Below are 12,812 nucleotides of genomic sequence, written 5' to 3'. Positions count from 1 at the left end.
TACTGAAAAGATAACTAATAGTCTGCCAGAACCCAGATGGGCAATAGTCAGATACCGAAATGAACAAATAGGTGGCTTGTGATGACTGGATATCAAAGTAGATATAAATATGTATGTCAGATGCACATCAGGGTAGCCAGAGTGTTTGGGAGGACTTAAGGAATATTCAAAAATCCACCCAAACCTGCATAAGATCCTTGTGCAATAGTCAGGTTCTCAGGATTAGGGCTCATTCACACTAGTCAGTAAGTTAAAGGTAACATGAAGTGAGAGTGATGTGGAGGCTGAAATATTTATTTTCGTTTACACAATAACAGTTTACTGGCAGTCCTACTGATCCTGTGTCTCTAATGCTTTTATCCATAGACCTTGAGCAAGCATATGCAGATTAGGTACTTTGACTCAGCTGACTCAGGTTTTCATGGATTAGCTACATGATTGTTCCATGAGTAACTCAGACACTATGTATGCCAGATCAACAGGACTACCAAGCAACTGGCATTGTTTACAAGGAAATAAACATGGTAGCTTCCATATTACACTCACCTCAGGTTCCCTTTAAAATGCATGAAAATGCATGACTAAAAACTGATGAATGATTGTGAATGGGTTTTGTGAGTTGCTGTGCATTTCCATGAGTTTTAACTCTCGACGGGTTGAAATGCACAACAAAGCAACTCGCTGTTGTAGTGTGAATGATAACATGGAAGTCTATGGACTTTCATGTTCCCTTGTAAAATGCACAGTATGTGCAGTGAGTCAGAACCACTGCAACTTACTCAGGGTGAATGAGCCCTTAGAGATCATTTAAATAAAGTGGCTGTAGATGGTACATTAACAGTAAGAGTTGTGGTCTAACATTACCTAACATTTTAATCCCCTGCTGTAGATCAATGAGAATTATATTTACAATGAAATAAATACACAGGTGTGTGACTGAACGAACCTTCATAGCAAATAAAATATGTACAAGTTATGTTCTACATTATATAAGATGGCATATTTTACTTAAAACAGTTATAAATAATTTAGTATTGAGTCATAACAGTAAAAATAGAAATGCAAAAACAAAGTAACAGGTATAGGAGGTCTGTCTCAGTATCTAACAACTTATAACAATTTTAGTACACAAGCTTTACTGGCATAGCAAATGTGCACATCAGAGCTGAAGCCACCTACTTTCAGACTCAGTTGACTAAGGCGTCGAAGTCCCTGCAGAACTTTGAGCGTCTCCAGGAAGTTGTTAATTTTGTTATTTGATGCATCAAGGACATTGAGAGTCAGTGAGGTTGACAGAGGAAGAAGACTGATGATTTTATTGTTTTGAATATAGAGTTCAAAGAGTTTGGGAAGGTTCTGAATACCATCCAGAGAATGTAGCTATAGAAAGGGAAAAAAATGTTCAGTTAATATAAAGTATGGTACAGAATAAGTACTTGTACATGTGCTGTGATATGTGTACTTGGCATGCCCAGTGTCTGCCCATGCAAAGCAGCAGCCATAAATGTCCTATGAAATAATTCTGTATAGCATCACAAGCAGTGGCAGCGCCAGGGGGTGCCGCATCAGTACACCGGCAGCAGCAGCCCGCAGCGGCAGAGCAGAGCTACGGTAAAATGGCTCCCAAAGCCCTGCTCTGGAGACTTTGAGTCTGCAGTGCAGGGCTTTGGGCGCCATTTTCCCGTAGCCCTGCTCTCAGCGCGGGAGTTTCATTTGCTGGCTGGCAGAGGATCGTTGGAACTGCGTGCTGGACGGAGGCCGGGACAGGAGGTCTGCTACAGGTGAGTAAATGTTTTTTTTTTATTTATTAGCAGGTGTATTTGCTGGGCAAGTCTGCCATATGATTGAAGTGTTTTCTGGGCAAGTCTGCCACATGATTGAAGTGTTTTCTGGGCAAGTCTGCCACATGATTGAAGTGTTTTCTGGGCAAGTCTGCCACATGATTGAAGGTGTTTTCTGGGCAAGTCTGCCACATGATTGAAGTGTTTTCTGGGCAAGTCTGCCACATGATTGAAGGTGTTTTCTGGGCAAGTCTGCCACATGGTTGAAGTGTTTTCTGGGCAAGTCTGCCACATGATTGAAGGTGTTTTCTGTTCAAGTCTGCCATATGATTGAAGGTGTTTTCTGGTCAAGTCTGCCACATGATTGAAGTGTTTTCTGGGCAAGTCTGCACATGATTGAAGTGTTTTCTGGTCAAATTTGCCACATGATTGCATGTATTTTCTGGTCAAATCTGCCAACATGATTGCACATATTTTTTGGTCAAATCTGCCACATGAATAAACGTGTTTTCGGTCAAATCTGCCGACATGATTGAATGTATTTTCTGGGCAAATCTGCTCACATTACGTGTATTTTCTTGAGAAAACCTGCACAATTATGTGAATTTTCTGGAGAAAGGGTCACCAAAATTTGGGCCCACTGTCTTTGCGTTGCACTTTTAATGGGAACCCGAGGTGAGAATAATATTGAGGCTGCCATATTTATCTCCTTTTAAGCAATACCAGTTGCCTGGCTGCCGTGCTGGTCCTCTGCCTCTAATTCTTTCAACCATAGACCCTGAACAAGCATGCAGCAGGTCAGGGGTTTCTGACAATATTGTCAGAACTGACAAGATTAGCTGCATGCTTGTTTCTGGTGTAATTTAGTTCACTACTGCAGCCAAATAGATCAGCAGTGCTGCCAGGCAACTAGTATTGTTTAAAAGGAAATAAATATGGCAGCCTCCATATCACTCTCACCTCGGGTTCACTTTAAATTACAGTTAGCTTTGCCCTCGTCATGGCCCAACCCATTTTTTTGTCATAACCACACCCATTTTTCAGCTACCCCAGACGTTGATCCAGCACCTGCATAGCACCCCCTAAAAAAAATCCTGGAGCCGCCACTGATCACAAAGCAATATCAGAATCAGTTCTGGTTAATGGTGATATAAGCTCATATATTTGGGACTTATAAAAAAAAAAAAAGAAAGAGCTTGATCAGAGTGAAGGAGGATAATGTCCATTCACAGGTGGCACACTTTTTTTTTAATGTGGTTGTGAAGTACAGATAGACACAAATATTAACTGGCACACAGAATGCAAAGGTTACCTTGGCAATGTGTTTTAGCTTGCTATAGGGATTAAGTGGAAGTCTTGTGACACTGCTGGCATTGACTTATCAGCCAGAAACAAAAACATATACTTTTTTTTACAAGAGTGATGATATTAGATCACATTGGGTCATATTCACAGAAGGCTGGTAAACTTACTGTGCACACACTTTGTACAGAAATTTTACAGGTATTCCTCTAGGTAACACGAGTTGTGGTACATCAGTTGAGCAAATACCAGAAAAACTGAATAATATTTTGAATGGCCTTTCATGAATATGCCCTATTGTCTCCTAAATAAATGAAATACAAATGTGAAACCTGTTGTATGTTTACATCTGAATAACAATCAGAAACCAGTGATTCCCAGGCACTTGCCACGCTGTCTTCATTTTTCTGCTCTCTCTCCCCCCCCCCCCCCCCCATGAGTTGCAGTTCTTTTGGGCAATGAGTGTGCTTGGGGTATTGCTTATGCTGTCCCCTTTCCTGGGGGCATATTGAGGCCTACATGGGTTACCACTGTTAATATGCAAACATTTGTGCATGAACCGACTTCTCCTGGCATAGCAGTAAGTTTAGGCCCTGCATACTCTGGCAAGCAGATAATGCGCACATGCTCTGCCTTTAAATTAGCCAAAAGGCTTATCTGCAGTCATTATAAAACAGGTGCTGCGTGGTCTTGAGCACACACAATGCCATTCTTATGAAGTACTAAAATGAAGATGCAGGCAAATACTTTCTTACATTACTGTAGCCTTCATCACTACACATTAAAATGAACCTTTAGGGTAATCCAAACCTAGCAGAGGCAGTGGGGGCTGTGCCAGTGGAGGTGGGCCTGATGAAGGGCTGAAAACCTCTTTCATTGACCTATCACGAGCTAAAAAACAAACAAACACTGGAAGGCTGACTAACCTGGCTTGAGAATGTTCTAAGCATAAGCATATGAATTGAGTGGCCACTGATCACCATCAAGATCAAGAGCTGGAATCAATCTGAACCATAGCACATCTTAATTTCGATATTCAGGCATTATGGTCCAGACAAAACTTTTACATGTCTAAGTTGCCTAAAACATTCCTTTATATCTCTTCAATTTCCTTGCCTTGCTCTAGGACCACTAACATAGGCACAACAAATCAAAGATTAAAGGATCGTATTGCTTCCCATATGTGACAAATGTTAGGGCCTGTCTCCACTCATCAGTTTTTCTGTGCATTTTCTGCACAGGAAAACTGCAACCAATGCCAATCAATGGGCTACTTCACACTCAAAGTGTTTTTCACATGCAGAAAAACAGTTGACTGCAATGTCCTTACTTGTATTGCACTGCATTTTTGCTTGCAGTGCCCTTCTCAAATGCTTAAAAAAAAAGTGTAAAAAGTGTCACTGATAGAAGGAAAGCAAACGTGGACAAAAATGTGAACAAAACCGCATACTGATGCACGAAGGAAAAACCATGTTTATGTAAGTGGTAATGCATTTCTAGTGTGAAAGAGGCCTTACGCACATGCACAGCTCAACAGTTTGCACAGTGGGATGAAAAGGTAGAAAAGAAGTCTTCGCATTGTAGGTGACCCAATTCGCATTGTAGCTTGAGTCATATGAAGCGTAAAACATGGAGATGCTTCTATCTGTGTCAAAGTGATAGCTGAAAATCACAGACTGTTGTTTTGGCTGATAAATATCTAACACCTGTACATCCCATTACTTATTTTCAGATTGCTAAAATCTGTCCTTACTCAGGAGGAGTTATAGAACATTTTTTGATCAAGCTTATTCATTCTATATTAGTAACTATAAAGGAAATATACATAGCAAATACACTAGAAACATACACTGCAGACCAGTGTGTACACTGAGTTAAACAAGATAGGCTTATTTTTGCTTCTTTCATTAATATTTCTAATGCAACAGAGTGCATGTCTAAACAAATGTGTAGCTACAGGGAAGGAAAAACTGAGCAGAAAATACCAATGCCATTATGTCATGTGACAGCTTCTTAACTATTGTTTGATAAAGACAAGACATTTCAATTACATCTCCTTAGATAAATGAATTCCCTCTTTCAAATGAATATTTGTGATATGCTTAATCTGCAAATATTTTTGGTACTTAGTGTAACCATACACCCCATATGCACAATTTCTTGTATAGTAAAATCATTTTTAATTTACATCTTCTGACTGAAAAAAAAACATAATTTAATTTACTGATGGAGTGTTGCAGTTTGTCGCTCTCTAGAGAAAGAGACAGATTTATGTGCATGCATGTGTTCCTTTTATTTAAAGGTTAAGAACCAGAATTGCCTCAATTTGAATTTCAGGATCTAGAACACAAAATGGTTGCTTGCTGACTGGCGTAGGGACCAATTCTAAAGCTGAGTACTCATGGAAAAATCAGATCGGGGAACTGTGCCAATGAACGATCGTTACCCAAACCATCTTTCATCGTCGTGAATGATCATTAAAACAATTGTTCAAATTTTTGCTAAAGTCCATTGACATGCGAAAATTTGAATTATTGTTCACGATGATGGTCTATCAAAACTGATGATTGTCATGGTTCCTTGGCTGTCTTTTACAATCTGTTAACAAATTCTCATTAAACGATCTTACGCGATGCTGCCTGTACAAAACCCTTAAAAAAAAATCTTGCTGTGTGTATGGACCCTATAGCTTGAGAACTCATTGTGGTGAACTGGCCTAGTATAAAAATACTGCAGTCCATTTTAGAAGCCAAGATCCCCTTATTTTTTTTTATCACTATTTGAGTTCCTCAGGATGCTAGGAACATAAGGAAACATGCAGAAGAAATGCAGCATGCAGGATATTTGTGATTGGGCAAAATTGCATCACAATAGTATGAAAGGGGCCTTGTAATTTTCATTATTCTGAAAAAGCTTTGCAATTTGCATGCGATTCATAACAGACACACAGAGACATCTGAACATGCTCCTCAATTTTACAACACATACAGTGGGTTGCAAAAGTATTCGGCCCCCTTGATTTCCACATTTCCACAAGTTTTCCACATTTTGTCACATTACTGCCACGAACATGCATCAATTTTATTGGAATTCCACGTGAAAGACCAATACAAAGTGGTGTACATGTGAGAAGTGGATCAAAAATCATACATCATTCCAAACATTTTTTTACAAATAAATAACTGCAAAGTGGGGTATGCGTAATTATTCGGCCCCCTGAGTCAATACTTTGTAGAACCACCTTTTGCTGCAATTACAGCTGCCAGTCTTTTAGGGTATGTCTCTACCAGCTTTGCACATCTAGAGACTGATATCCTTGCCCATTCTTCTTTCCAAAACAGCTCCAGCTCAGTCAGATTAGATGGACAGCGTTTGTGAACAGCAGTTTTCAGATCTTGCCACAGATTCTCGATTGGATTTAGATCTGGACTTTGACTGGGCCATTCAAACACATAGATATGTTTTGTTTTAAACCATTCCATTGTTGCCCTGGCTTTATGTTTAGGGTCATTGTCCTGCTGGAAGGTGAACCTCTGCCCCAGTCTTTTGCAGTCTCCAAGAGGTTTTCTTCCAAGTTTGCCCTGTATTTGGCTCCATCCATCTTCCCATCAACTCTGACCAGCTTCCCTGTCCCTGCTGAAGAGATGCACCCCCCGAGCATGATGCTGCCAACACCATATTTGACAGTGGGGATGGTGTGTTCAGAGTGATGTGCAGTGTTAGTTTTTTGCCACACATGTTTTGCATTTTGGCCAAGAAGTTCCATTTTGGTTTCATCTGACCAGAGCACCTTCTTCCACATGGTTGCTGTGTCCCCCACATGGCTTGTGGCAAACTGCAAACGAGACTTCTTATGCTTTCTATTAACAATGCCTTTCTTCTTGCCACTCTTCCATAAAGGCCAACTTTGTACAGTGCATGACTAATAGTTGTCCTATGGACAGAGTCTCCCACCTGAGCTGTAGATCTCTGCAGCTCGTCTTAAGTCACCATGGGCCTCTTGACTGCATTTCTGATCAGCGCTCTCCTTGTTCGGCCGGTGAGTTTAGGTGGATGGCCTTGTCTTGGTAGGTTTACAGTTGTGCCATACTCCTTCCATTTCTGAATGATCGCTTGAACAGTGCTCCGTGGGATGTTCAAGGCTTTGGAAATCTTTTTGTAGCCTAAGCCTGCTTTCAATTTCTCAATAACTTGATCCCTGACCTGTCTTGTGTGTCCTTTGGACTTCACGGTGTTGCACCCAATATTCTCTTAGACAAGTTTATAGGCAAATGACTGCACTCAGATCAAAGGGGGCCGAATAATTATGCACACACCACTTTGCAGTTATTTATTTGTAAAAAAAATGTTTGGAATCATGAATGATTTTCTTTCCACTTCTCATGTGTACACCACTTTGTGTTGGTCTTTCATGTGGAATTCCAATAAAATTGATCATGTTTGTGGCAGTAATATGACAAAATGTGGAAAACTTCAAGGGGGCCGAATACTTTTGCAACCCACTATATCTATAATACCTTTTTAAATGTCATTGGCTGCAGAGTTGCTTATGATGTCACTGACTCACCTCTTCACTGCAGGCCACATCCCTAGACCACTCTCACTAGTAACACAAAGATAAGACCCCCGCAGTATACAAGTAAAAAAAAAATTAAATCAGTTGACAAGGGATTGTAAGGGCCCTTTTACACTTAATCAGTTGCTCTCTACACTGAAAGAAAATTGATTTTAAAAGTAATGCCCATGTTTTCCTATGGCCTCTTTTACACTTACGCGTTTTAACTGAAATCTTCTTCCCAATGCACTGCTATGGAAAAACACGTACCAACGCGTACTAAAGCACACTAATGCACACCAACTGATTAAAGGGAACCTAAACAGAGAGATGTGGATTTTTCCTCCTAAAATAATACCAGTTGCCTGACTCTCCTGCTGATCCTGTGTCTCTAATACTTTTAGCCACAGCCCCTCAACAAGCATACAGGTCATGCACTCTGACTGAAGTCAGACTGGATTAGCTGCATGCTTGTTTCAGGTGTCTGATTCAGCCACTACTTTGGTCAATGAGATCAGCAGGACTGCCAGGCAACTGGTATTGTTTAAAAGGAAACATCCATACCCCTCTCAGTTAAGGTTCCCTTTAAGTGTAAAAGGGGCCTAAGGGTTGGTCATACCTTCTAGATGATACACTTTGAGGTTCAATTATACTCTCAGAGGGCTTGATACACAAGAGCGCAGTAATAATGCCATGCACAGACAGCGCACTGCAATATTACCACATGTACCACATGTAATACGTGTTACCAATTAGCGTTACCGTTAGTAATGCTCATTACTGTAGCAAAAGTTGCGCTAATGGAGTACCAAAGGTCACTCTAATAGCATAACTCGTAGTACATGCTGCCGGTAGTAATGGTAATATTGCTGTGCGCTGTCTGTGCATGGCAATATTACTGCACTCCTATGCATCATCCTCAAAGTGCTTTGAGTCCAGCAGAAGAATAGTGCTATGCAAGCGTTAATGTTTACACTTAAAACCAGCTTTATTTACAACAGATGCTAACACGCTAATACTGAGACGTGAACTTGTTGCTCAATTTCACAACTATCATACAGCATGTCCAACAGGCATACATTTGCTAGTCTATGTAAACAAACCTGCATAGATATAAATAGTTCACTAAAAGAAATAAAGGCAGAGCTGGGACAAGGTCCTCCAGCACCCAAGACTAAGACACCGAAGTGCCCCCTCCATCCCTCTCACCCCAGCTGTCACACACTTTTTGCTATTAGATTAAGAGGCACCCCAAGGCCCCCAACACCTTAATCTATAGTTATCTTGCTTGCAGTCGCTGCCATGTATCCCCTTTTCTTATTTATTTCTGAGTCATATATATGTTTTTTAGTTAGTGAGTTTAACTTACCTTGGGCTTCCACCGCCCCCCCGCAGACCTCCTGTCCCGGGAAAAAACGAACCTCTGTTTCCCCTGCTGTGGCTCACTTCCATTTTTTTGCGACTTTAATGTTGTGGGCCACTGCGCCTGCATGGCCACGCGTGTCCTCACTCCCGCCGCTCACGTCCCTGCTGCCGGGAGTGTCCTGCCCAGGTAAATTAAACTCTTTTTTTTAATATAGCTTACTGTAGTCCTTTAACCTTCTTGCCGGTTATCCCAAGCTCAGCTCGGGGTAACCTGCACAGGAGGATTTCTCCGGCCCCGCTGGGCCGATTTTCACAATTTTTTTTTACTGCACGCAGCTAGCACTTTGCTAGCTGCGTGCATATCCCGATCGCCGCCCCTCGCCGCCGTTTCGCCGCTACCCGCCGTGCCGCTACCCGCCGCGCCGCCCCCCCCCCCCTCCAGACCCCTTGTGCAGCATGGCCAATCAGTGCCAGGCAGTGCTGAGGGGTGGATCGGGATTCCCTCTGACGTCCCGACGTGCATGACGTCGGTGACATCATCCCGCCCCGTCGCCATGGCGACGGGGAAGCCCTGCAGGAAATCCCGTTCTGAACGGGATTTCCTGCTTGCAAAGATCGCCGGCGGCGATTGATGTGTATAGGAGAATGCCGCTTGTCAGCGGCTATCATGTAGCTAGCGCTAGGTTAGCTACATGAATTACAAAAAAATAAATTAAAAATAAGTGCTGCGCCGCCCCCTTGCCGTCAGGATTGGAGCGGCAAGGGGGTTAAGGAAAACATTTATACATAATTATGGAGTAGTCCTAACAAATGTATGTGTCAAGGGGTATGGGATACCTGTATGTAAAGGAGTACATACTATAATAATGTTGAGAAACATTATTGTAGAATACTGCCAATTGATGAACATCTGTTAGTGTGTTTCAAGGTACTAAACATGTTGGTTATTCCTAGATGGCCTGGAATATATTAACCACTTTTGCCTGAAGCTGTTTCCACCTTTAGGACGGAAGCAATTTTCCCGTCAGCGCCTCTCCCATTTATTCGCAAATAACTTTATCACTACTCATCACACGAAATTGATCTATATCTTGTTTTGTTCACCACAAATTAAGCTTTTTGTGAGCGATACTTGTTTTCAGTAATTACTTTATTTTCTATGCATTTTTGGGGGAATACACACAAAAAAAGAAAAAATACACTATTTCTTCAATTCCACCCACTAGTTCTAAAATAAGCAATGCTACTATAAATAAAACCAACCCGTTTTATTTGCCTGTTAGTGCTGGCTATCACAACATTTCAATTATGTTCCTAGTACAATGTATGGCGACAATATATTATTTGGAAATAAAGTTGTATTTTTTTCTGTGTTTTTTCCTTTGTGTCACATCAATTGTAAGCCCTTATGTACTACAATAACAGTAATATACCATCATGACATACATATTTATAAAAAGTTAAGTCTCTAAGGCAACTAATTGTGGATTTTTTTTTATGTTTTTCTTTTTTCTTTCATTTGTTTGCTTGGTAACTGGGGAGGGGGCTTTGGAAGTGATTTAATTTTATTAATTGTTTTTAAATAAATAAAATCTGTGCAGTGTAAGTTAACTTTTCACCACTAGATGGTAATATAAACACTTCCTGCATTACCAGAATGTGTTTTTTCCCTGTCCATGCACATTCATTCTTATGAATGGGGTCATGTCCATTCATTACAGGCACTGCGTCTGTTTCCGGGAAGCTTTGCTTGTCTTCTCCAACCGCCAAAATGGAAAACCGCCGGGGTGCGCAGAGCTGCAGCCAACATGACCTGGCGGGTACCACCGCTTGCAAACTGAATGAGAATACTTGTCCAGTTTGCCTTTAGCTGCGCCTATCTGGACAATAATACTCGTTCAGATAGGCTTGAAGAGAAACTCCAACCTAGAATTGAACTTTATCCCAATCAGTAGCTGATACCCCGTTTTACATGAGAAATATAATGATTTTCACAAACAGACCATCAGGGGGCGCTGTATGACTGATTTTGTGCTGAAACCCCTCCCACAAGAAGCTCTGAGTACCGCGGTACTCTGGGCAAACTGCCACAATGTAACAATGTTCACAGACAGGAATTAGCTGTTTACAGCTGTCTCTAACAGCCAAAACAGCTAGGAGCAGCTACATAACCTGCCCACAGTAAAAATGTCACCATGTAATAAATGTCAGAATGTAAATCGGGGAGAGGAAAGATTTTACAATGAGCAAACACTGACTAAATAATTTATACATAATTATGGTAAAAAATGAAGCACTTTTTTTACTACATTATTTTCACTGGAGTTCCTCTTTGAAGAGGAACTCCAGTGAAAATAATGTAGTAAAAAAAGTGCTTCATTTTTACCATAATTATGTATAAAGGATTTAGTCAGTGTTTGCTCATTGCTCAAGGTTATGTAGCCGCTTCTAGCTGTTTTGGCTGTTAGAGACAGCTGTAAACAGCTATTTCCTGTCTGTGAACCTTGTTACATTGTAACAAACTGCCAAAAGTACCGCGGTCCCAGAGCTTCTTGTGGGAGGGGTTTCAGCACAAAATCAGTCATACAGTGCCCCCTGATGGTCTGGTTGTGAAAAGCATTATATTTTTCATGTAAAAGGGGGTATCAGCTACTGATTGGGATAAAGTTCAATTCTAGGTTGGAGTTTCTCTTTAAGTGAAGAGAGCCTAAAGCAATTAAAAAAAAGAAAACAAAAAAAAAACCAGTTTAACTTCTGTCAGCCCCCTGCAGCCACCCTGTGCCCGTGCCAGGACAAACCAATCCTGCGGTCCCCAGCAGCGAATCAGTTTCATTATTGACGACTGTGCCAGTAGATGGCTATTGCGCCTGTGCGGCCCTGGAAGCGCACCTCCTCGATCACGCATTCTCGTACTGCACATGAGCAGGACACTCCTGCCGACAGGAGTGTGATCAAGGACGCGCTCGGCCAGGGCCGCACGGGTGCAGTGGCCATCGACTGGATCAGTCTCCAAAAATGAAACTGAGTCGCTGTGGTAGACGCCCCAGGTTATTCTATGAGAGTCTTCATAACAATATACTATATTGCTTTACATATACAATGTCTCATTACGTACCTTATTAGAGTTCAAGTGCAACTTGGTTAGATGTGCAAGAGTTGGCAGGCTCTTTATGCTTCTAATTGTATTATGGGACACATTAAGTGTACTCAGTTGTGTGCATGTCGTAAACTCTTCCATTTCATTTATGGCATTGTAGCTTAGGTCTCCAACAATGAGATTAGGCAGAACTCTGAGGCCAGGAACACTAAATAGTAATCAAACAGAAAAGTTTATTATTGTTATTAAATGTTAGCACTTTGTGGGGTTTATCATGTTTTCTTTCATTGCTAAACACTTTTGATTTTCATCAATAAACACCCTTGAAACAAAATGTTAGCACTTTACTTAAAGAGTGAAAATAATGTAATAAAAAGGGGCTTCATTTTTACAATAATTATGTATAAATGATTTAGTCAGTGTTTGCTCATTGTAAAATCTTTTAAATCCCTGATTTACATTCTGACATTTATTACATGGTGACATTTTTACTGTTGACAGGTGATGTAGCTGCTGCATGCTTTTTTGGCAGTTGTAAACAACTATTTCCCACAATGCAACAAGGTTCACAGACTGGAAACTGCCAGGAGTACCTCGGTACTCCGAGTTTCTTGTGGGAGGGGTTTCACCACAATATCAGTCATACAGTAACCCCCTGATGGTCTGTTTGTGAAAAGGAATAGATTTCTCATGTAAAAGATGTAAAAGAGGG

The 12,812-nt window shown here is 41.1% G+C and overlaps 1 protein-coding gene across 11 annotated transcripts in view; it reads right to left on the bottom strand.

The window, feature by feature from the left end:
- LOC137561356 (protein phosphatase 1 regulatory subunit 7-like) overlaps nucleotides 1-12,812 on the bottom strand; it is a 125,580-nt gene that overhangs the window by 57,425 nt on the left and 55,343 nt on the right. For 10 of the 11 annotated variants that reach the window (XM_068272647.1, XM_068272651.1, XM_068272648.1 and 7 more), the window contains 2 exons: nucleotides 12,119-12,308; nucleotides 1,180-1,380 (listed from right to left, as the gene is read on the bottom strand). In XM_068272647.1, the coding sequence (XP_068128748.1) occupies nucleotides 1,180-1,380; nucleotides 12,119-12,308 (391 nt within the window). The remainder of the gene's footprint in view (nucleotides 1-1,179; nucleotides 1,381-12,118; nucleotides 12,309-12,812) is intronic. The other variant, XM_068272653.1, reaches the window with a different exon arrangement.

The sequence above is a fragment of the Hyperolius riggenbachi genome, chromosome 3, assembly GCF_040937935.1.
Source record: "Hyperolius riggenbachi isolate aHypRig1 chromosome 3, aHypRig1.pri, whole genome shotgun sequence".
NCBI classification, from domain to species: domain Eukaryota; kingdom Metazoa; phylum Chordata; class Amphibia; order Anura; family Hyperoliidae; genus Hyperolius; species Hyperolius riggenbachi.
This window is presented reverse-complemented; position numbering and strand designations above follow the sequence as displayed.